This window comes from Entelurus aequoreus, linkage group LG08 (assembly GCF_033978785.1).
Source record: "Entelurus aequoreus isolate RoL-2023_Sb linkage group LG08, RoL_Eaeq_v1.1, whole genome shotgun sequence".
In the NCBI taxonomy this organism is placed as follows: Eukaryota; Metazoa; Chordata; class Actinopteri; order Syngnathiformes; family Syngnathidae; genus Entelurus; species Entelurus aequoreus.
In genome coordinates, this window is record NC_084738.1 from 39,264,435 (window position 1) to 39,287,012 (window position 22,578).

The 22,578-nt window shown below is 39.7% G+C and overlaps 1 protein-coding gene across 5 annotated transcripts in view; it reads left to right on the forward strand.

The window, feature by feature from the left end:
- The window catches only part of dnah9 (dynein, axonemal, heavy chain 9), a 426,092-nt gene that overhangs the window by 151,739 nt on the left and 251,775 nt on the right, over positions 1-22,578 (forward strand). For all 5 annotated transcript variants that reach the window (XM_062056457.1, XM_062056459.1, XM_062056458.1 and 2 more), the window contains 7 exons: positions 2,889-3,036; positions 14,976-15,150; positions 15,972-16,145; positions 16,219-16,426; positions 19,210-19,375; positions 20,104-20,200; positions 21,710-21,955. In XM_062056457.1, the coding sequence (XP_061912441.1) occupies positions 2,889-3,036; positions 14,976-15,150; positions 15,972-16,145; positions 16,219-16,426; positions 19,210-19,375; positions 20,104-20,200; positions 21,710-21,955 (1,214 nt within the window). The remainder of the gene's footprint in view (positions 1-2,888; positions 3,037-14,975; positions 15,151-15,971; positions 16,146-16,218; positions 16,427-19,209; positions 19,376-20,103; positions 20,201-21,709; positions 21,956-22,578) is intronic.

Here is a 22,578-nt window from a genome sequence, read left to right on the forward strand (position 1 = left end):
GCAAATCATGCAGACTTTGTGAGAGCCAATCACGATTACTTTGGGACATGTGATGGTCCAGAACATTATATTTTTGATCCTGAATATAAGGAGGGTGCGCTAAATCCATAAATTTTTCACCGTTTGTCTCTCTTGATGTTGCGGCGAGGCTGCAGCCTATCCAGCTACACTCGGGCGGATGGCAGCGTACACACTGGACAAGTTGCCATCTTATAAGGTGTCATCCAGAAAAGGAAGCCAGCAAAGCCAAACATCAGCTTATGTGGTATTTCCATTATTAAAAGTTAAATTGTTAGTTAACTCTTCTGAGAAAGACCATTTCCCAGACAGATATAAACATGTCCACTGTGGAGGACACTGCTTCTAAGAAAGTAAAAGTTGAAAGACACTTAAATAAACATTATTGTTTTACAGTGGATGTTACATTGTCACTTTAAAAAAACGCAACTTAATGTTTTTCTTTTACATATTTGTTTGAAGCAAACTTAAAAATGTATGTTTGTTGTGATAAATATGATTAGAACATTTTAGCATTATATTTGTGTTCAATTACAACAAGTGTGTTTATCCTAAACATTATTGCGACTTCAATTTACACTCTATAACCTTTTTAAGTCTTTTTTTTAGACATACACCTCAGTAATATCGTATTGTGGCCTTAATACCGTGATAACATCATACAGTGAGATTTGATACTTTTACACTAAATGCAGTATAAGCTTTGCTTCATCTTACTCCTTTTTGGACTTGTTAAATTGTTAAGCATGTCTGAAACAAATCATACCATGAAATACAATACCGTTATAAACTGGTGTTAGAAATCCCACAATTCTACATGTTTGTTTTTATTAGAGCTATCTTAATTAACAAGTTAACTAATTTGATTAATCACAAAAATTATTGCATTAATCCTGAATACAATTATGTTCATCATGCAATTTAGTTTGACCGTACAAGCTCTTTTACATTAAATGCTGTACAGACAGTGATCGGATCAATGCATACATCAGTGCAGAAATGAGTGAGGAGATGCTAACTGGCGTGCTCGCTGGCAAATGTCACTCCAAAATATAGCCTGGAAGAACTTTAGATAAAACTGTTACCACATTTTGTGCAAATAAATGACATGCATTCAAGTGAAACATTTAAAAATGTTCCTGGATGACATTCTAACAGTAAAATTGCATTTGTGTACAAGTATTTGGATCTTTTCTTGAGCAAATTTTAAATATGCAAACGAGGAATCACCTGTGATTATTAATGATTAATTTAAATTTTAAAATGTGATTAATCTGTTTAAAAAATATATTCCTTTGACAACCTTAGTCTTTATGCTTAACTGATATTGTTTGTTCCTTAGGCATTGTTAATTGGTTTTGACATGGACATTGACACACAACATTTTCTGACGCTGTCACAAATAGGCTTTTATTTTCTCCCTTCCTCTTTTCCCTCATCCTTGTTGTATCTTGTTTCCATTTTAACTTGGTATAGATTGAGTAGTTTTTTGTCACTACCGCCAATTGCTTGTTATCATTATTTGGCTACATAAACGCTGCGTGTGACTTCAAGTGAATAAGCTGTGCGTTTGGATCAGAAATATTGAAATAGGACACATTACCTCTGACTTGCAGTGCTTAATGTTCATACTGCAAATAGTTTTTTTATAATCCAAAGGACAATCTTGGAAACAATCTCACACCGTGGCATCACACCAGCAGCAAGGGTGTTGCTCTGTGGGGCACAGCACGGTTTGGTACGGCATGCAGGTCCATATGACACAATATCACATCTGATATCTAAGGATTGTATTCCCTACTAACCAGAAAACATGTTGACTCCCAAAGTGTGGATACAATAATAAATACAAGATAACTGTTAGCTGCACTCGTTTTGGAGCTCCATGTAAGATTTTACCTGGTGGGGTAATGATGATTGAAAGAAAGGTCAGTGACCAGACCGGAATTACAAGAACCTTTTAATAATGTTAAGGGAGTTGGGACCACATTCATCAAGAAAATAATTTGTAACACACTTTGCTCTAATGGATTGAGATTTTCAGTGTCTGCAGGGTCCACACGTACAGGTATTATTTGAAGTTTGACAATGGATACCTGAATGACTCAAACAAGGCTTGGGAGAATAGGCGTGGTCAAATAAGACCAACATTGAGGTATTTGGCATTAGGTGGACTTGATGTGTTAGTAGCCAGAACATGCTAAACACGAGGCTAACAAGACCCACTATGGGTCTGTTTCTCTGACCAAAGTCCTTCCTGGAATTTAGCAACCCTGATGACCAACTACAATTCAAGGAGCCTCTGACCTTAATCTCAACAAGGGTTTCTTCACCATGCCAGGTTTTGCTTTGGGTTCAAATACTTATACTTATTTCACTCAATCTAGTACAAATTAATTTAAAGTATGTCATAGATTAGTACTTGGACTGAATTCCAAAATGCAGACACTTTAGAGTTGGCAAACTACAAGAAAGTATTTAGACAAAGGTTCAAGAATATAATGCAAGGGGTCCTTCGGTGGACACTGCAGGGAAGGCTGGGCAGCGCGCAAGGCAGCGCACAGGTAGGGAAACGAATGTACAAACGTAACACACTGCAAAAAAGTGCACAGCGGAGGTCAACAAAAGTGACAGAAGACACTGTTTGAGTTTCAACACCTTTGAAGAAAAGTGGTGGTTACTAATACAGCTTCAAAAACAATCTTGACATAACCATTATTTAATGTTAATTTTTTTGAATATTTTTACATCTTGTCTCTCCGTTTCAATGGACCTACTAAAAATATGGACTTGTAAAGGGGGTAAACTTACAAAATCAACAAGGATTCAAATACTTATTGTCCCATTGTCGAATTACCCCCTCTCTCTAGGAATCCTCTACATAAACCCAACAGACCTTGGTTGGAACCCATTGGTGTCCAGCTGGATTGACAAAAGGGAGGTGCAATCAGAGAAGGCTAACCTCACCATTCTGTTTGACAAATACCTTCCAACATGTCTGGATGCTCTGCGATTAAGGTGCAGTATACCTTATACAACTTTCACAATTATGACCTTTTGGGGTAGATATCACTAGATTGGTAGGGAGTGTGCCAATTGCTCTAAGACTGCAAGGGACATTTAGCTTCCTCTGAAGTGTCAAAAATTAAATGTTCAAATATGTAACTTTGTGTTTACATTTAATTGACTTAATATGCGTTAGAAGGCATTCAACTTTTGTTTAGAATGAGCTATCTTTGCGACAGCTGACGCAACTTTCTTCTCATTCATTGTGGTAGCGTCACAGTTGAAGCTAAGCGTCCAATGGGGGAGCGTAGAGTGGCTTGTTCCACTGCAGCCAAACTAGACAGCCATTGGATAAAATGCTTGTCTTTCTCCCGCCCATTGGACGCAAGTGTATGGGAAGTGGTCTTGGCCTTGGACGCTGAGCTTCCGCTTGATGATTGGATGATCTGTCTGAGGTTGAATCCATTTTTGATGGACAGCAACATAAGCGAATCAGTGATCTTGAAATATAAACCACTGCCTGAGCATTTTTCAAGATTCATTATTTTACTGTTATTGGAGACTGTACTCGTGTACTGTCATGCGCTCCTGTTTGATGACAAAGTATTCTATTATATTCTAAAGAGGTGTGGAAAATGAGCTTCCCTTACTTAAAAGACCAGCAATTTTGGTATATCAAGGTTTCTGCGGGACATTACAAAGCATTAAGAGTATATATATATATATATATATATATATATATATATATATATATATATATATATATATATATATATATATATATATATATATATATATATGTATGGGGCGGCGTGGCGAAGTTGGTAGAGTGGCCGTGCCAGCAATCGGAGGGTTGCTGGTTACTGGGGTTCAATCCCCACCTTCTACCTTCCTAGTCACGTCCGTTGTGTCCTTGGGCAAGACACTTCACCCTTGCTCCTGATGGCTGCTGGTTAGCGCCTTGCATGGCAGCTCCCGCCATCAGTGTGTGAATGTGTGTGTGAATGGGTGAATGTGGAAATACTGTCAAAGCGCTTTGAGTACCTTGAAGGTAGAAAAGCGCTATACAAGTATAACCCATTTATCATTTATTTATTTATTTATTTATGTATGTATATGTATATGTATATGTATGTCTGTATGTATATACTGTATATGTATGTGTATGTATGTATATATATACAGTATATATATGTATATATGTATATGTACTGTATATGTATGTTTGTAAGTATATATATGTATGTGTATATATACAGTATGTATGTATGTATTATATATGTATATATATATATATATATATATATATATATATATATATATATATATATATATATATATATATATATATATATATATATATATATATATATATATATATATATATATATATATATATATATATATATATATAGCGGACACTCCGCTGGATGGCAAAAACCAAAAGGCTCGGGGCCCAAAATATTGCCATTCTTTGGTCACTGTAGGCGTGTAGTCCTGAACTCTGAGACCATGTCATGTTAATGAGTAAGCCGAGCTTGTTTCATACGCAAAGCTTTTATTTCCAGTTCAACACACATGTGCTTACTTGGCTAAAATTAGCAACCCTCTTGATGCAGGCGCCTCACATGACCTACGGTGGCCTTGGACGGACAAATAAGGCAATTCTCACAACAGACCACAACTCGTATTCTCTGACATCCATCCATTCATCCGATGTCTATCGCTTGTCCCTTTCGGGGTCGCGGTCCCTCAATAAATGAATGAGTTCCTTGAGCTGCCTGACACTCTATACCAGTGGTTCTTAAACTTGCTGGAGGTAATGAACCCCACTAGTTTCATATGCGCATTCACCGAACCCTTCTTTAGTAAAAAATAAAATGTTTTTTTTTTTCAAATTCAAGACAAAGTTATATGTTGTTGGTAACACTTAAATATGGGGAACATATTCTAATTAACAAAGACTTAATTTATTTGGTTAGGGTTAGGGTTAGAGCAGGGGTGGGCAATTAATTTTTACCGGTGGCCGCATGATCAACCTGAGCACTGCTGGAGGGCCACACCGACAATATTTCAATTAAATTTAGCTTAAATTATTTTTGATATACCGTAAGATAAAAAATAATAATATTTTCATTTAACCTAACTTATCTTTATACAAAAGCAGATGGCTTTTGATGGTTTTATTTTTAACACTTTCTTACACAACACTTCCTGATGTATATTACAATGCAAAAATTTCAATTTCTGTCACTTCATCCTGCCGCCTATTTGTTGTGAACGTAGCACGCCTGTAAGGTGATTGGCTAAGAAGGAGGAAGCGTTGCTGTTGTGGAAATGAGGAGTGAGGATCAATGTGCGTGTGGAAAGAACGAGATAAGTTGAGCTGTGTTAGTATAGGTTGCTTAATAAAAGTTTAAAAAGAGCGTCAGACTTGGTGTGCACTTCTTCTGGACGCTACAATTGATGTCAGAAGTGGGATGAAATGCCTCCCAGTTCGCCTTGCCATCAAACCTGGGAGTCTTCATTGAGGGCGGAATTCCCCCATGGCAAGCAGCGTGCGCTGCACCTGTAGACACTGCCTCTCTCCTTCCTTTCTCTCTCTCTCTCTCACTCTCTCTCTCGCTCTCTCTCTCTCTCTCTCTCTCTGCGGTGAGCTCCTCACGTGGCATTTACCTCTCGATGATGTAGCAGGCTGAGCACACAAGCAGCGTAGTATGCGCAAAGTTTTTCTTCTGCCACCAATTGTAGCGTCCAGAAGAAGTGCACACCAAGTCTGACGCTCTTTTTAAACTTTTATTGAGCAAGCTATACTAACACAGCTCAACTTATCTCGTTCCTTTCACACTCACGTCTATTATTCTTATATTCTTTAAACACAGCAACATGTGTACTACAAATTAAGCACACGGCTTTACCTTTACTTGGCAGTCCATGTCTTGTTGAAAACACGCCATTCGTCATCACCTTTTCTTTTTTTAGCGTCTCGGGGATAACCGGGCATCACTTGTCGCTGTGCGCCTTCACTAACAGGACATACGCACATAAATCACACTTTTCAAAATAAAAGCAGCACAGTTGTACTGCACGCACGACATAGATGTTTTTTTTAATTTATTTTGTAATTTGTGATTGCCGCTGCGCGCACGAGCATACGTCCACACGGAAGTCATACAAATAACGCTTTTCAAAACAAAAGCAGCACCGTTTTATTGCACACTCGAAATAGATACTTTTTAAAATGTATTTTGTAATTTATGATTGGCCTCACGCGGGCCGGACAGGGACGTACAAAGGGCCGGATGCGGCCCACGGGCCGCAGAATGCCCAGGTCTGGGTTAGAGGGTTATAATAAGGCCATGCCGAATAAGGCATTTATAAGTACTTAATAATGACTAGTTAAGAGCCAATATGTTACAAATTTGCATGTTAATAAGCAACTAATTAATAGTGAATATGTTCCCCATACTTGTGTTGGTGAATGGTTGGGATACTTGGTAATTGACTCAGTTCATTCCTAATGCAACTCAAGGGCTTATTGGCATTTTTCCAAATATAATTCCATGAAATGTCTTTTTCTAAAATGTTTAAATCAATCATCCATTTCCAAAAACATGCAACGATTGCATTCCAAATATGATTATTATTCCATGAAAACTTTTAACTGGTTTTTAAAATTGTATCCTAATTAAAAAACGTATCCTCCAGTTTGTGGCTATTATAAGTCATACTTTCAGAGGATATGAATTTTTACAGCATGTTTTAAAGAGAAATCATTAAAAAAATGACTTCTGGGTATAATATATTGATCAACTAATTCAGAACTGGATGTTTATTTTGAAAGCTTAAGTGCAGTTCCCCTTTAATAATTTAAGGTACACTGTGATGACTGACAGACAGAACCTTTTAATTGGTTATTGTCTACGGCCGTGCACGAAGTCAGAACACTGGATGTTACTACAGAAAAATAAATTCTCAGATAAAACAGTCTTGCAAGCCAATTGTAATTCAATATATATATATATATATATATATATATATATATATATATATATATATATATATATATATATATATATATATATATATATACAGTATATATATATATATATACTGTATATATATATATATATATATATATATATGTATGTATATGGTCGAGGTTTCTGTGGTTTATCCGTTATACAGTGCTCAATACCGGGGTAGAGCGGAATATACGTTAGGTCAGGAAAAAACACAGAGGCTATTTCAGAGGGGATTTTATAAAAATTATATTTATATAATATTTTATATACAATCCACTGAAGAGCAGGGAAACCTGCGAAACAGGCTTGTAGAGATGAAATAGCCTCTGTTTTTCCTGACCTAACGTATATGTATATATTGTATATATATATATACAGTATATATATATATATACATACATTTATATATATAAGTGAAGTGAAGTGAAGAGAAGTGAATTACATTTATATAGCGCTTTTTCTCAAGTGACTTAAAGCACTTTACATTGTGAAACCCAATATCTAAATTACATTCAAACCAGTGTGGGTGGCACTGGGAGCAGGTGGGTAAAGTGTCTTGCCCAAGGACACAACGGCAGTGACTAGGATGGCGGAAGCGGGGATCGAACCGGCAACCCTCAAGTAGCTGGCACGGCCGCTCTACCAACCGAGCTATATATATATACACTGTGCAAGGTGTTCACACTACTTGGCATCACAGGTGATAGGAAAAGGAAGGCCATCAAGACCACCATGGAGGCAGCAGAGAGAGCCTCTAGATGGCTTTGGATCAGGAGGAGCGAACTGTGGGCCAATGCTACTGGGACACAAGCTGGGGTCTGATCAACCCTGGCTGGGTCACCTGAGGGAGGGGGTATGATGTTGAAAGACCCGAAACCCCCGGTGATCTCAGGCACATCACTGAGGATGTGTCCCAGTGCATCTGAGGATGTATCTTACAATCATTTCGGACTGGCATAGCCAGTGACACCCAGGAACAGGCTGGGAGGCAACCAGGAGTAGACTGGTGAAGATTGGAGAGACAATTGACAGCTCGGAAAGACGGCGACCGGGTCAGCAAGGGGTAGCATCCCAACCTGCATCTTCCGTGAGGAAGAAACCCAACTAAGCTACAGAACGACCTACTGAGAAATACCCCCAGGGGAACCCGAGAGGGGGGGAGGATGAGTTCCCCAACAGGACGGATCCAACATTGACGACTTCAGCAAACGGCTTAACGACAATGACAACCGTACGATGCATCTGTGGCAAGAGCCTCAAGAACAAGCGTGGCCTAAAAATCCATCAGGGTCGAATGAAATGCTTGGTGCAGGAGAGTGACACACAGCGCACAGGACCGAGTCCTGGTGAGACGACGGAGGAGCCCGGCCGGGAGACACCCCACAGAGCCCAGAACCTCCATGTGATAAACCCTCCAGCTCCCAGCAAAGTAATTAAGCAGTCTCGTATCAAGTGGCCTCCTGCAAGCCAACACAAAGTGTGGCACCAATTCGACGAGCACACAGCCAGAATCATCGAATCAATAGCCAAAGGGGATGTCGACAGACGGCTTCAGACCATGACCACCATCATCTTATGGAGCAGAGAGGTTCGGTGTGGAAGAGGACAAGCCAATCAGTTCCACCATGAACCGAAGGGCAGAACAGATCCATCAACTGCGGCAGGAGCTCCGGTCCCTGGCAAGGCAGTACAAGGCAGCATCTGAGGAGGAGAAGGCGCCATTGGCTGAACTCCGGAACATCATCAGGAAGAAACTGACGACCCTACGTAGAGCTGAATGGCACAGAAGGCGCAGGAGAGAGAGAGCCAGGAAGCGAACTGCATTCATAGCTAATCCATTTGGATTTATCAAACAGCTGTTGGGGCAGAAGCGCAGTGGGCGTCTAGTTTGCTCCAAAGAAGAAGTTAACAACTTCTTGAAAAACAACCTGAGCGACCCTGAAAAAGAGAAAGAGCTAGGGCCCTTCAGTGCCTTATTGGACATACCATCTCCTACTGTCAAATTCATCACCAGCGAGCCCACCTGGAAGGAAATCCAGGAGGTTGTTACTGCAGCCAGAGCCAGTTCAGCTCCAGGACCCAGTGGAGTACCCTAAATATAATTCACTTCACTACAAGGTGTACAAGCGATGCCCGGAACTCCTTAGAATCCTTTGGAGGATCCTGCGAGTGATTTGGCGCAGAGGAACTGTTGCAGACCAGTGGAGGCAGGCTGAGGGTGTTTGGATACCTAAAGAGGAAAATTCCACCAAGCTGGAGCAGTTCAGGACCATCTCGTTCCTTAGCGTTGAGGGAAAGATCTTTTTCAGCATCCTTTCCAGAAGGTTGACTGACTTCCTCCTCAAGAATGCCTACATCGACACCTCGGTCCAGAAAGGTGGAATCCCAGGTGTGTCAGGATGCCTGGAACATACCGGTGTGGTTTCCCGGCTGATCAGGGAGGCGCGGGAGGGTGTGCTTTGGCTTGACCTTGCCAATGCGTACGGCTCCATACCCCACAAGCTCGTGGAGACTACCCTGGACCGACACCATGTACCCAAGAAGATCAAAGACCTCATCCTGAATTACTACGGGAACTTCAGGCTCAGGGTCACTTCCGGGAGCATAACATCAGATTGGCACAGGCTTGAAAAAGGCATTATAACTGGGTGTACAATCTCAGTTTGCCTCTTTGCCCTAGCCATGAACATGGTAGTCAAGGCAGCTGAAACGGAATGCAGAGGCCCTCTGTCGAAGTCTGGAACTCGACAGCCCCCCATCAGAGCCTTTATGGATGATCTCACTGTCACAACTACATCAGTGCCCGGCGCTAGATGGATACTCCAGGGCCTGGAAAAGCTCATCTCCTGGGCAAGAATGAGCTTTAAACCAACTAAATCCAGGTCGATGGTTCTGAAGAAGGGAAAACTGGCAGATACGTTCCGCTTCTTCGTGGATGGCACAGCAATCCCATCTATCACCGAGAAACCGGTCAAGAGCCTGGGCAAGGTTTTCGACTGTAGTCTCAGGGATACTGCAGCAATCCAAACTAAGGCTGCAGCTAACGATTATTTTTCTATCGATTAATCTGTAGATTATTTTTTCGATTAATCGGTTCATCTATAGATTATTTTTTCAATTAATCTATAGATTATTTTTCCTTTTACCGATTTTTTTTTATTCAAAATGAAGATGAAAAAATAAATGTAGGCCAGTTTTTTCAAAAGGCATGGCTTTTATTTACAAAAAAAAAGAAGTATGGCCACTCAGTCAACATTGACAACAACATGACTAAATATTCTGTAACAATGTAAACATTTAAAACTTTTAACCTTTAACAAAATTAAAAGTAGCTTATTTGCTTTTTAATGTGCAAATATAAAAGTCAACATCCAGTGCAAATCTTAATATTCTGCAATAGCATAAGCATTTCAAAAGTAAAAGTATTGCTTATTTTGCTTTAAAATGTGCAAAAATAAAGATAAACATCCAATACAAAAAAGTGTAAAACGAAATATTCTGTAACAACAGTGTAAACATTTCAACAAAAGTGAAAGTATTGCTTATTTGCTAAAATGTGCAAAAATAAAGATAAACATCCAATACAAAAAAGTGCCAATCTAAATATTCTGGAGCACTGTAAACATTAAGTATTGCTTTTAAAATGTGCAAAATAAACATCCAGTCCAACATAGTACACAATAACCAATTCTACTCATTCCAGTGAGTGACTAACAGTTGTAGTGAAGAAAGGTTAGCATGTCTACATGCTTTGCTTCTTTTCATGTTTACAATATTCCCAGCAGCTGAAAATAGGCGCTCAGAAGGGGTCGATGTGGCTGGAACTGAGAGGTAATTAGCCTTCACCTCAAGCCAGGACTGCGAGTGAGCTGAGCTGCAGTTGAAGTTTCTAGAAGGTCAACGGGCTCATAGTGATGTTACTAGTAGTTGACTGGGAGGTGTTTATTATCATTTGGGGAGAGTCCGCTGCCTGATGCTCACCTGCTAAACACATATCTGCTAGGGATGTGCGTATCGATCCTGTGGTATCGATATATCGATACTCACACGCTACTCATTTGGCATCACTTTTCTGAAAAAAGTATCGATATAAACCAAAAAACGGCGTGTGGGCGGTGCAAGCATCACTTTCAGATGTTTTTGATGACTTACTTAACTTGCTATGTGCTGGGACACCCCTGTACCTGGCAGAGTATAGAGCTGGCCCAGTCACGTGACAGGAGACAGCGAATGAGCGTCGTCAACGTGCAACACACACACAGCCAGCCGACAGCGATGCAGCCAGGCATATCCAGTGTTGTCCAATTGTTGACTTAAAACAGGCATTGTTTTTTTTTTTTTTAGTAATGTTTACTGAATATTTTTGTTTAAATGATTATCCTAAATTCAAATAATTTCCACACAGGGGAATTTACTGTTAGTTGAAAATTGCTTGAGTATTTAAAACAAGATAAGAAAGAGATACAATTTGGAGATTCTTCATCTTTGCATTACAGTTTTATTTTTTTCCAAGAAAATCTTGAATATATGATAGAATGTGATTTTGGTTTTAATCTGTAACATGATTTCTTACATTTCAAAAACATTAGCCTATTTCATATTTCATTATTGCTAATTATATCACAAACTTTAAAAAATAACTGCAGCTTCTTGCAATTCGGATTTGACTGTTAATTGGAAATCCCTAATATTTAATTATTATTATATATAATATATAGTTATTATCATATATAATATTTAATTTATTTTTCATATTTATGTTATTTATTTTAATTTGACTTTTATTATATATTGACCAAAATAAATGTGGTATAAATGGTCTGTATTTGTCTTGTGATTTGTCTTAAATAATAACAATAGTAATAATATTTTTGACTGACAAAAAATTGCCAATAAGAAATTATTGGTATCGGTATCGGTATCGATGAAAATGCAAGAAAAAGTATCGGTATCGTATTGAATCCTAAAAGTGTGGTATCGCCCATCCCTAATATCTGCTCGACGCTGAAGCGCTGACTACATGCACTGCTGATTGGCTGATAATGCTTCGTGTGTACCAATCAGATGGTTGTGTGGGCGGGACAATGCTGCGTGCTGAGACAGAGGCAGAATGAGCAAAGCAGCTTGTTAAGACTTTAGCAGCTAAAGTTAGCTTTAGCTTAGAAACTCGTTCGGTACACCCCCGTACCGAACCGAAAGCCCCGTACCGAAACGGTTCAATACAAAACACGTACCGTTACACCCCTAGCAGATACAAATGACACATTCATGTTTTTGTGTAATGATGACAACGTATGCTCACGCGGACGATTGACTAGTTGATGGTTTCCTTTTCAAATGTTCGTTCATAGCCGTTGTGCTGCTATTATAGGCCATTTACGCTCGACACAGTGTGCATACAACAACATTATTAGGCCGTTTATTGAAATACTTTCACACTTTTGACGACTTTTGGCATGATTTTTCCCCCTCGCTCGCACCGCTCGCATCGTCTGCTTTGCGCTTCGCCATGACGGTAGCGTGACGTAAATATGCGACGCGTCGACGCACAAAAACGGCGTCGACTTAACCGATGACGTCGACTACGTCGACGCGTCGTTTCAGCCTTAATCCAAACAACCATCAAGGAGCTGGAGACGTGGTTATCGGCTGTAGACAAGTCTGGCTTACCTGGCCGGTTTAAGGCGTGGATTTACCAGCATGGCGTCTTACCCCGGATACTCTGGCCTCTGTTGTTGTATGAGGTTCCTCTGTCAACAGTGGAGATTCTGGAGAGGAAGATCAGCAGCTACCTCCGCCGATGGATGGGCGTTCCACGCAGCCTGTGCAGCACAGCACTGTATGGGAAGACCAACAAGCTCCAGCTCCCCTTCAGTAGCCTGGATGAGGAGTTCAGGGTCTCTCGCACTCGAGAGGCTTTGCTTTATCGTGACTCCAAGGACTCTAAAGTGGCATCAGCAGGCATCGTGGTGCGAACTGGCAGGAAGTGGAGGGCTCAGGAAAGCCTGGAGGTTGCTGAGTCTCGGCTGAGACATAGGGCCCTGGTGGGCACGGTGGCAACAGGCCGTGCTGGGCTGGGAGCCTTCCCCCAACCTCACTATGAGAAGGCACGTGGTAAAGACAAACGCCAGCTAGTCCTGAAGGAGGTGCGTGCAGAGGTTGAGGAGGAACGAACCAGCAGGATGGTGGGTATGCAGCAGCAGGGAGCATGGACAAGGTGGGAGGGTGCACTGGAGAGGAGGGTGACCTGGTCTGAGGTCAGGCTGGCTGAACCCCAGCGCATTAAGTTCATGGTTCAAGCTGTCTACGACGTCCTACCCAGCTCAGCCAATCTCCATCTCTGGGGCATGATTGACTCTCCAGCCTGTGTGCTGTGCTCCAGGAAAGGCTCGCTGGAGCACATCCTAAGCAGCTGCTCTAAAGCTCTGGGGGAGGGCCGCTACCGCTGGCGGCACAACCAAGTGCTGAAGACCGTTGCTGAAGGCATAGCTAAAGCCATAGCTAAAGCCGTGGCCAAAAACAACAGCAGCAAACAACAACTTGGCAATAGGAGAATTGCCTTTGTCAGGGCTGGAGAGCAGCCACAGTCACAGCCCAAACCAGCAGCCGGGCTCCTCACCTCAGCATTGGACTGGGATCTTCGAGTGGACTTGGGCAAGCAGCTCAAGTTTCCAGACTATGTTACAACAACTTCGTTGAGGCCAGACATCTTGCTTACATCAGTATCTTCACGGCAGGTGCTACTGATAGAGCTGACAGTTCCTTGGGAGGATCGCATTGAGGAGGCAAACGAGCGGAAGCGGTCAAAGTACCAGGAGCTAGTCGAGCAATGCCGCAGAGGAGGCTGGAGGGCACGCTGTGAGCCCATCGAAGTGAGGTGTAGAGGCTTTGCTGGCCGCTCACTGTGCAAGGTGTTCACACTACTTGGCATCACAGGTGATAGGAAAAGGAAGGCCATCAAGACCACCATGGAGGCAGCAGAGAGAGCCTCTAGATGGCTTTGGATCAGGAGGAGCGAACTGTGGGCCAATGCTACTGGGACACAAGCTGGGGTCTGATCAACCCTGGCTGGGTCACCTGAGGGAGGGGGTATGATGTTGAAAGACCCGAAACCCCCGGTGATCTCAGGCACATCACTGAGGATGTGTCCCAGTGCATCTGAGGATGTATCTTACAATCATATATATATATATATATATATATATATATATATATATATATATATATATATATATATATATATATATATATATATATATATATATATATATATATATATATATATATATATATACTGTATATATATAATATATATATATATATATATATATATATATATATATATATATATATATATATATATATATAATGTGTATATATATATATATATATATATATATATATATATATATATATATATGTATGTATGTATGTATATATATATATATATGTATGTATATATATATATATATATATATATATATATATATATATATATATATATATATATATATATATATATGTATGTATATATATATATATATATATATATATATATATATATATATATATATATATATATATATATATATATATATATATATATATATATATATATATATAATCATATGCGGTCGGACATGGGCATTACATTTTTTTTTAGTGGCAGTAAAATTGGCTTTAAAAACATTTAATTAGATTTGCTGACACCTGTAGAATACATTTATATTGGACATAACTAACTCCACAAACCTGTGTTTACAGAATTGAAAAAAGAACACATGCATATGGGAATATAGTAAATAATATAGAGTGATGATAGGGACATAATGTTATATCACATTATGCCTGTACATGTTTTTTAATGTTAAATCTGCACGAGCTGGGATTGTTCTTTAACAATTGGTGACCTTTCCATTTGTGCAGGTTTAAAAAGATTATCCCCATTCCTGAGCAGAGTATGGTCCAGATGCTTTGCTACTTGCTGGAGTGTTTGCTTACTGAAGAAAATACCCCACCAGACTGTGCCAAGGAACTTTATGAGCTGTATTTTGTTTTTGCTGCCATCTGGGCCTTTGGGGGAGCCTTGTTCCAAGAACAGGTACTGCTCAAGTGTCTGGACATGACAAGTTTTTTAAATGGTTGCATAGAGATAAGAATCCAATGAACACAATTGCCAGCACTTCAAGAAAGTAAGAGATGTCAATCTTTAAAATTAAGTGGACTTCAGTCCTGCTGAACACGATGACAACTGGATTTAAATCAACAGAAAAGCGGTGGGGAGCTGTTGCTAAGCAATCCAGTTGGCGGCGTACAGTAAAGGTATCCCCTACACGTAGGAACAAATGTACTCTTTATTTCCCCATCACAGATGCATTTAAATTATAAGTGATTTTATTGACTTGAGGGTTTTAAGGCAATACAGGGATACAATGCCAACTGGAAGAAAAATTGGAAGGCATGAACTGTCAGTCAGCAGATGATGCCTCGCTCTATGAAGCAGCAGACAGATGGATGGATAAGACTGCCTCTGCTTCTATTTTATAGGTTTCATGTGGTTTGTGTCCACTTCGTTGTGAATTGTAGGCATGGGTCTAGAGCTACGATACAGAGTTAAAAAAGTTCGGACATACGGTACATTTTACAAAAAAGTGTGATTCAATAAATAGTATAAATTAAGAAATAGTGCATTAGAAACAATAATTTATATATATATATATATATGGATGTATGTTTACACTGATATATTACATTAAATTAAGAAAGAAAAAAATATTGGTTCATATTATAATACATTTTTGACAATACTGTATAATACAAATGTAAAATATATGCATTTTTTGTCCGGACTTTAGAACACAGGCAGAGAGGAAGTCAATTTACTGCATCGACTAATCCCCTGTTGTTTCTGTGCGAGTATAGCTAGTCGACCACAGAGTGGAATTCAGCAAGTGGTGGGTGGCCGAGTTCAAAACCATCAAGTTCCCATCTCAGGGCACAGTCTTCGATTACTTCATCGACCCAGAGAGCAAAAAGTTTGAACCCTGGACAAAAATGGTGCCCAAGTTTCAGATGGATGCAGATACGCCACTGCAGGTACTATTGTAGCTCGCACTATTGTTTGATTCCTCACTGTTGAGATTTCACACACACTGTGTTCACTATTCAGGCGTGCCTGGTTCACACGGTGGAGACGATCCGAGTCCGTTACCTCATGGACTGTCTGCTGGAACACCGTCGACCCGTCATGCTGGTTGGGAATGCTGGGACCGGAAAGTCTGTCTTAGTTGGAGACAAACTTTCATCATTAGACCCTGACAAGTACATGGTTAAAAATGTTCCCTTCAACTATTACACCACATCTGCAATGCTGCAAGGTACAAATTGCTCATCGTATTTGCTGTGTTTTAGGGAAACAGTATTTATATTTCTGTTTTTGAATATTGTGTTTCTTATTTAATTACTATAATGTTTGTTTGGCCCTTTTCTTATTTATTAAATAGATTTTGACTCATTTTTGTCACTTAAAGCGTGAGTGAAGAATGCACGACTGACATGATAAGACTTAAAAAGAGATGGGAGGATACAGTATTATCTTCTCACAGATGCGACCCGATGGTTGTTTAAGGAACACTGCAGCTAGTTCTGGATAGTTCATGCTTCAGTCACATGCAGGATTCTCACAGTAATGAGGCAAAAACTAACCCAGACCTACGTTATGTAGAAACAAAATACAGAAAGTCCTCAGTGAACATACAAGTTCTGTTCCTTTGATGGCAAGTTGAGTTTTTCAGAAGACTTGAAACGTAAAAACACAAAGACCGCCTGTATGAGCATAATAAATCATTTAGAATTACACCCCGCTTAAAACAATAACTATGGACAATTTCAGTCGATTATCTTTTGCTTTATTAAAATCTCTGGAATTCCACTATTAGTAGTGGCATTTTTAAAGAAGAAGAAGAAAAAGCTCTTTATTGTTTTTGAAGAAGTACAACGAAATTTAATTTTCAGCACAAACCCGTTCAAGAGCAGACATACATTGTACAGGTTGACAGAACAGGAACAACACCTACGACATCCTGTAGAATAGTGGTTCTCAAATGGGGGTACGCGTACCCCTGGGGGTACTTGAAGGTAGGCCAAGGGGTACGTGAGGTTGTTTTTAAATGTCTGTCAAAAAGAACTGTGAAAAGAAATGCAACAATGCAATATTCAGTGTTGACAGCTAGATTTTTTGTGGACATGTTCCATAAATATTGATGTTAAAGATTTCTTTTTTTGTGAAGAAATGTTTAGAATTAAGTTCATGAATCCAGATGGATATCTATTACAATCCCCAAAGAGGGCACTTTAAGTTGATGATTACTTCTATATGTAGAAATCTTTATTTATAATTGAATCACTTGTTTATTTTTCAACACATTTTTAGTTATTTATATATATTTTTTTCCAAATAGTTCAAGAAAGACCACAACAAATGAGCAATATTTTGCACTGTTATACAATTTAATAAATCAGAAACTGATGACATAGTGCTGTATTTTACTTCTTTATCTCTTTTTTTCAACCAAAAATGCTTTGCTCTGATTAGGGGGTACTTGAATTTAAAACAATTTCACAGGGGGTACATCACTGAAAAAAGGTTGACAACAACTGCTGTAGAAGGTGGGAAAATAGTGGATGGTGGGGGCGATGAGTAAAAAAAAAAGCCAATCTCAGACTGGGCTCCTATGAGGGGGAGGGCCAACTGGGGCCAAGAAACAAACTTGATAGCTGATAAGCACACATAAACATGTTACGACACGGAAGGAATTTGATGCGTCTTTGCTGCACGGTCCTTGAGGGGAATCTTGACGTAACAACCTTGCCACGTCGCAGCCAGGAAAAACAATCCCGATTAGAATGTTTGTGTTAGAGTAAGCGAAAACACATTTAAACGTTTCACTCTAATTGGCTATTTCTGGTCCTCAACTTCATCATACTTGCCATACAGAGCAGACAGTGTCTCCGAGATGTTATCCACAGTACGATTTAGTCCACACTCTGCCTACGTCCTCAAATCATTTGTGGAAGCTTTGGAGTACCTTCAACAGCTGCCAGCATCTTCTAATTTGTTGATACACCAGGGCAACATTTACTCTAATCAGTAGATGTCCTGTTGTCATGGATCCGATTAGGTAGATATCTTCAACGTCCTCAACTGAAAGGGTTGTCAGGCACACGACACTCCTCCTCTCACAAGGGTTCGTCTTGTGTCCAGCAACAACTGTTGCGACAGGACAGACAGGTTCCCCCGAACCCGAGATCTTGTCAATTTTGTTAAGAGGCGAGTTGATTAATTCCATTGTTTAGATTTTGTAGAGCAGTGCAAAAGAGGCTACACGAAAGTTAAACAAGACACAAGTTGCAAGCAGGGCAAACACGCAGAGGTGAGGGAGTACGACCGCCTTTGCCTGTAGAGCCACTAGAGAAAAGACCGTATGTTTTTCTTTTTTGTCTTTGATAAGGGATCATTTAATGATTCTACGAATTTTGTGACATGTGTTGCAATTGGCACACTTCTGTACTTACACAAAGGGCCTGATCTACTAAGATCCAAATAACGGGGGCGGCGTTGCGAAGTTCGGAGAGTGGCCGTGCCAGCAACCTGAGGGTTTCTGGTTCGATCCCCACCTTCTACCAACCTCGTCATGTCCGTTGTGTCCTTGAGCAAGACACTTCACCCTTGCTCCTTATGGGTTGTGGTTATGGCCTTGCATGACAGCTCCCGCCATCAGTGTGTGAATGTGGAAATAGTGTCAAAGCGCTTTGAGTACCTTGAAGGTAGAAAAGCGCTATACAAGTATAACCCATTTAACAAGTGCTAAATAGCGTGTGCAAACTAAAATTGTTTGGACTAATAGTGAGTGTGTTGCAGGTGATGTACTATCAACTACTACAATTAATAACAAGTGCAAAAGTGGTGCAGACAGCCCTATTTAAATGACGTTGTTGCATGTATACCGGCTGTCACCATGGAGACAGTCATTTCCCTCCACGTTTATGGCATCATATGGTCCAACCTGTGGCGTTTTGTCATGTTGTTGACATTCACATTAGAGGGCACCCCAATTGAATAAAACATGTTTTACATTTTTCATGCTTCTCTTCTTCATAGCTGTGTTGGAAGGGCCCCTTGAGAAAAAGGCTGGACGCAAATATGGACCTCCCGGCAACAGAAGATTGGTTTACTTCATAGATGACTTGAATATGCCTGAGGTGGACGCATATGGCACAGTCCAACCTCACACACTTATACGCCAACACATGGACTATAACCACTGGTAAGGGCACTCATGTCGGGTACCATAATGAAGTACATACTGTTCTGTACAGTGTGGGCGGGGGCATGAAGGGAATGTTATGAATTCCTGACAATTTAGTAAGTTTAGCCACTTATAAAGATATGAATTTACCAATACTTATAATGTATCTTTGGGGTTGACTTCACAACAAAATCAGCAGGATATGAATTACTTACAACAAATGTATATAAACAGTCTTTTCAGGGAATTTTATGAAAAATATAACATCAGCTCTCAGTTTGTTCCCTGTTTTTGTGCTTCAGTAGGTTTTTTATCCATGTGTTAGTATAGAAACACTGAAATGATACATTAAGATAATAAGGTGTCAGTTACTGAGGGGTGCAATACCCTAGTAATTCAGAAAAACAGCCACTGTTTTAAAAACCTCATTTTTTGTATTCAGAAAAGGTCCTCGTCCTCGGTGGCCGTGTCCAATAACATCTACTGTAAGCCTATAAGATGCAAAATGCGAGAACCCTGTTGTGTGACTCCCTCTTATGAAAGTGGTTTTGCTCAATTTGCATCGTCATTTTTGAAATTGGTTCTGCAGTGTCAGACGCAGGTAGGCAGAGATGGGCTGAGACACGGTCAGCCTATTAGAGATATGCTTCAAAGCTACAGAATTAAGGGTGTTGCTGAGATGCGGGGTTAGAGAGTGTATGTGCGTTAAAAGGCTATTAGATAACAGCTGTTCTGTCTACTACCAGGTATGACCGTAATAAGCTCCTTTTGAAGGAAATACAAAGGGTTCAGTATGTGTCCTGTATGAACCCAACAGCCGGAAGCTTCACCATCAATCCAAGGCTGCAGGTACAGTATTTGCATGTGCACTGTACCACATGAACCAATGATGAGCTAATGATGTTGCATACCATGAGGATGGTGTGTTTTGAATTTGTTTGATTTATTTGTTATTCTACTCTTGAATCCTGCAAACTTCACAAGATCTACAACAAAATATTGTGAATTTCCCACATCACAATTTTGGGAAGTCCACATTTGGCAACTTGCTGCTTGCACATCAGTAACCACAGTTCAGTACAGATTGTTATGTATTTCTGAGTGGCAGCCAAAACGTTTTTATTTCTGGTGTAGGATTTGTTTATCTTTTCTTAGGCTTCCTAAGGAAGCAGAAATGGAATGAGGAGAAGAATGCAGATTTGCACAACCATGAGATTTATGAAGTATTCTACTAAAGTAAATTTAGGACTATCGTGCTCCGCTACGATCCAATCTACTTTTTAAATAGGAGCAGGATTGGGACCTTTTAAAGATGGCCCATCACATCTAGTCAACAACCTGCAAGGCAGACTTCTACAATAGGTATATCGGTACTAATAAAGTACTGCAGTATTAATGAATTAAAAAACGGTACTATACTGCTTCTGTAAAATACCGATAATCTTAGCTCGCTAGCGGCTAACGTCCATTCACAGTGTTTTAGCTACTTCTAAATCACTAATCCTTGCCTCCATGGTGAAAAATAAGCAATGTTTATTTTATAAATATCATCCCTTCAGGACGAGGAATAGCTAAACATGCTTCACAATAGCTAACTGCTTACAGCAAGCTAGCGCTTCTGAATGTTAACAAATGCGATGGGTGGATTTACATACACAGACATCAACTGTAACGATACAAGAGCCGTACATAGTCGATATTACAATGATTATATCAATATTTTTTATCATCACAAAATCATTTGTCTTTTTTATTGTTTATTAACCCATAAAATACGTCCCTGGACACAGGAGAACTTTAAGTATGTCCAATGTATGACCCTGTAATTACTTGGTATTGGATTAATACCCAAATTTGTCCTATCACCGAAAACATACGTACAGTATCAAACAACACAAGAATAAGTGATTATTACATTTGAGTAGAAGTGTAGATAGAACTTATTAAAAGAGAAAGTAAACAGATATTAACTGTAAATGAACGAGTTGATTAATAATCCATTTTCTACCGCTTGTGCCTCATAATTTTGACAAAATAATAGAATGGTAAATGACAGAATGTTACTGCACATGTCAGCAGCCAATTAGGAGTGTTTTATTTGCTTACTTACAGTACTACTAAAAGACAAGTTATCTATTATGTTTACTATCTTTTTTAATGCCAAAAGTGTTTTATTGCAATAAGAAACATATTTTCAATGTATCATAAGATTTATTGTTAAAATAAAGCCAATAATGACAATTTATTGTGGTCACCTTTATTTCAAAAAGTATCGAAATACATTTTGGTTCCGGTGCTAAAATATTGGGACAACCCTCGTTAACTGTTACCTTTTCTATATTGTGTCTCTACCTGCAGCGCCACTTCTCGGTCATTGCCCTTTCTTTCCCTGGAGCTGAAGCCCTTACCACAATCTACACTTCAATCCTGTGGCAACACCTGCAAAAGGATGGGTTTTCCTCCGCTGTACGGAAGAATAGCTCAGCCGTGGTCCAGTTAGCCCTGGCTCTGCATTCGTGTGTGGCCTCAACCTTCCTCCCCACTGCAGTCAAATTCCACTACGTCTTCAACCTGCGAGACCTTTCCAACATCTTCCAGGTGACACATAGATAGAAAACACAGAATTACCCACTTGAGAGTTGCTTTAGAAGAGCAGCCTCAGGTTCATCTATTCACTGTGCAATGTCCGACCTCACTTGTCCACGGTAAAGTTATTTTGCTCTCTGTTATGATGGCGCTGCTTCCTACGGGAAAAGAGCCAAGCTTCATTCACTAATTTCTCATTTAAATTAATATTGATTTAATAGCTTGGTCTGAAAGCCAGGAATAAGTCTGAAATATAGAAAGGCTTTGCGCTCCCTAGGGTATTACCGGGTAGTGATTATTAAATATATTTAAAGAATATAATATCAGGGCATGAGAGTTGAACAAGGGAGATGCTTTTAGGGCAATATTTAAGTCAAAATATTCCACGCTTTCATAGAGGTCAGGCTCCCTGATTTAACACACCTCAATGTATAATTAATGCCTTAAGCTAGTTGGCAATAGGAACTTTAATTATCATAAATCCACCTGGGAATTTACCAAGATAGCGCTGATGTCTTTTTAAAGAATATATAGGTGCATTAGCCTGCTTTGCATTCATTTATGTTCCCTCCAATGAACCAATTTGGTGATTTAACAGCTCAAACTAAGTAAGTCCAAGAAATGCTGGTTAATAG